Genomic DNA, 2,182 nt, shown 5'->3' with positions numbered 1-2,182 from the left:
GTGTGTGCTCACACCTGGAACAGCAGGCTGGTGTACTGGCCGGCCTGAGCCTGCAGCAGCGTCCCCTCTCGTGCTCTGGTTCTGAACACCAGGCCCAGGTACCAGGGCGTGGAGATGGTCACGTCGTTCTTCAGGTCCCACCAGAGGGCGCTGTTTCCCAGGAAGCGGTGGGGGTGTGGCATCACTGAGGTTGAGGGTGAGAATGCGAGGGTGAATAAAAAAGAAAAGTCCCCGTTATTGATCAGAGTCTGGGATCATCGTTTTGTTTCAAAACCAAAATGGAAAAAAACGTTTTTAGTGTCAGAATCAAAAAAAATAAAAAACAGTCAAAATGATCCTTTTTCGTTTTTTTCCCTTTTTTTTTATCATTATTTAGTTTGAAACCAAAAACCGAATTAACATGGTTTTATTTGACTTTTTAATTCTAAACCAAAGACAAATTCACGTTCAGAAAGAGGAAGTGAAGTTTAAAACATTCAAAATAAAAGCCAACAGGACATTAAAGTGTAACATTTAGCAAGCAACGGATCTACGCCAGAGTAACGTTCGAAAGATGAATGAATGAATGAATGAATGAATGAATGAATGACTGAATGTAAAAAGTAATAATTTATTGTTTTGTACTTTTAATGTAATCATTCATTCATTCATTCATTTATGAATCTTCTATCATTACCCTGATATTGATCCTTTGCCAGCTTAATGTTACACTTTTATGTCCTCTTGGCTTTTATTTTGAATGTTTTACACTTCACTTCCTCTTTCTGAACGTGAATTTAGTTTTTGTTTTTTGATTCTGAGACAAAACAACAGATTTACAGTTTCTTTGTTGCTGAATAATAAATGAATGATGGATGATCTGATGATAGAGACTCGTCAGGCTCTGATGCTGTGAGCGGTTCATTGTGACAAAGACGGTGACACGTTCATTAAATTTGCTTTAAACAGTATTTTTGTGTTTTTGTTTCTGAGCTTGTTAAAAGACCAAGTAAAAACTGAAGTAATAATTATAAAGATGTAATATTTATTAATAAAGGAAACACAGAGTGTCAACAGCTGATAGACGAGACAGCTGCTGATTTAAAGAGTTTAAAGAAGACGTGCTGCACACGTCACATCCTGTTTTTAATTTACTTTCCTCCCTGATGATGACGATGCTGTTAGAAAACACTCTCACAACTTGTGAAGATTTTTCATCTTAAAATCACAACTGAATTTGCTCTGATTTCCCCGGAGGTCTGAACATCAAGATAAAAATGTCATCTCGTCACTCGTCACTTTTTCTGGGTCCAATTACACACAGGAAACAAACAGCTAGCTCACATGCTAACTGTAGCAACGCTGCAGTTTCCTGAATGATCTGTTTTCTCTTTTTGCTTGTGCTGATTCGTTAAAACAGATCAACACTCATTCACTCAGCTCTCCGTCACTGACATGCCGTCCGCTCATACAGCACAGGGTTGAACACAAAATGAGGACTGGACTAGAACGGCGGGAAAATCCTGAAATAACCTGAATGAATGAAAGACGGAGCATTTGTGAGTCTGAGTTCATTAAAAGAGCTGTGTCTTATTCCTGTAATTAATCTGCTGTGTAAATAAGAACTGTTTCAGTTTAAAGGTGTTACCTGGAGCATTTTAACATCTCTAAATGATTCACTTATTAATTAGGAGCTTAATTACTGGAATCAAATAAAGGCCGCTGATGCTGTATTTTTAAAAATACGACCACTCTCATCAAACTGCCAATTATCTGAGCCGCGGTCTCTCCTCATTGATAATCATTGATAAAATGAGACATGAGCCGTCGGACCACAGGAGGAAGATAAACCTCTCACCGTGGCTGCAGTCCTTCCCTCCGTACCCCAGGGGGCAGTCACAGGAGAACGTCTCCCAGCTCACCCTGCAGGTTCCTCCGTTCTGACAGGGGCTGGACTTACAGAAGGGCAGCTTGGCACTGCAGCCTATGAGAAGCAAGAGAGAGAGTTACATCATCGCCGATGTCACCGACATGTCTGCTTACACTTTGATCTGTGCGGTTTTCATCTGTGAATTACTTCTGATATTTAGATGATGATGTATGTTTAGACCCTGAAGTTATCACCCCCCCTGCTTCCCTCCAAAAACAGCCAATGGGATTTTTACAAACAACAGTTTCTGATCCTGAAAGGTTTAGTTCAGCA

General features: G+C 39.9%; 1 protein-coding gene across 1 annotated transcript in view; it reads right to left on the bottom strand.

The window, feature by feature from the left end:
* The window catches only part of LOC111651945 (cadherin EGF LAG seven-pass G-type receptor 3-like), a gene marked incomplete at its 5' end in the record, with an annotated part of 3,820 nt that extends 1,857 nt beyond the window's left edge, over nt 1-1,963 (bottom strand). The window contains 2 exons of the mRNA XM_023402016.1: nt 15-184; nt 1,838-1,963. Of these exons, the coding sequence (XP_023257784.1) occupies nt 15-184; nt 1,838-1,963 (296 nt within the window). The remainder of the gene's footprint in view (nt 1-14; nt 185-1,837) is intronic.
* Between the last annotated feature and the right edge of the window lie 219 nt (nt 1,964-2,182).

Source organism: Seriola lalandi, unplaced genomic scaffold, assembly GCF_002814215.2.
Source record: "Seriola lalandi dorsalis isolate HSWRI2012SDOR001 ecotype SW California unplaced genomic scaffold, Sedor1 jcf7180002053878, whole genome shotgun sequence".
Taxonomy (NCBI): domain Eukaryota; kingdom Metazoa; phylum Chordata; class Actinopteri; order Carangiformes; family Carangidae; genus Seriola; species Seriola lalandi.
The sequence above is the reverse complement of the archived record's forward strand: the minus strand, read 5'-3'. Positions and strand labels throughout refer to the sequence as shown.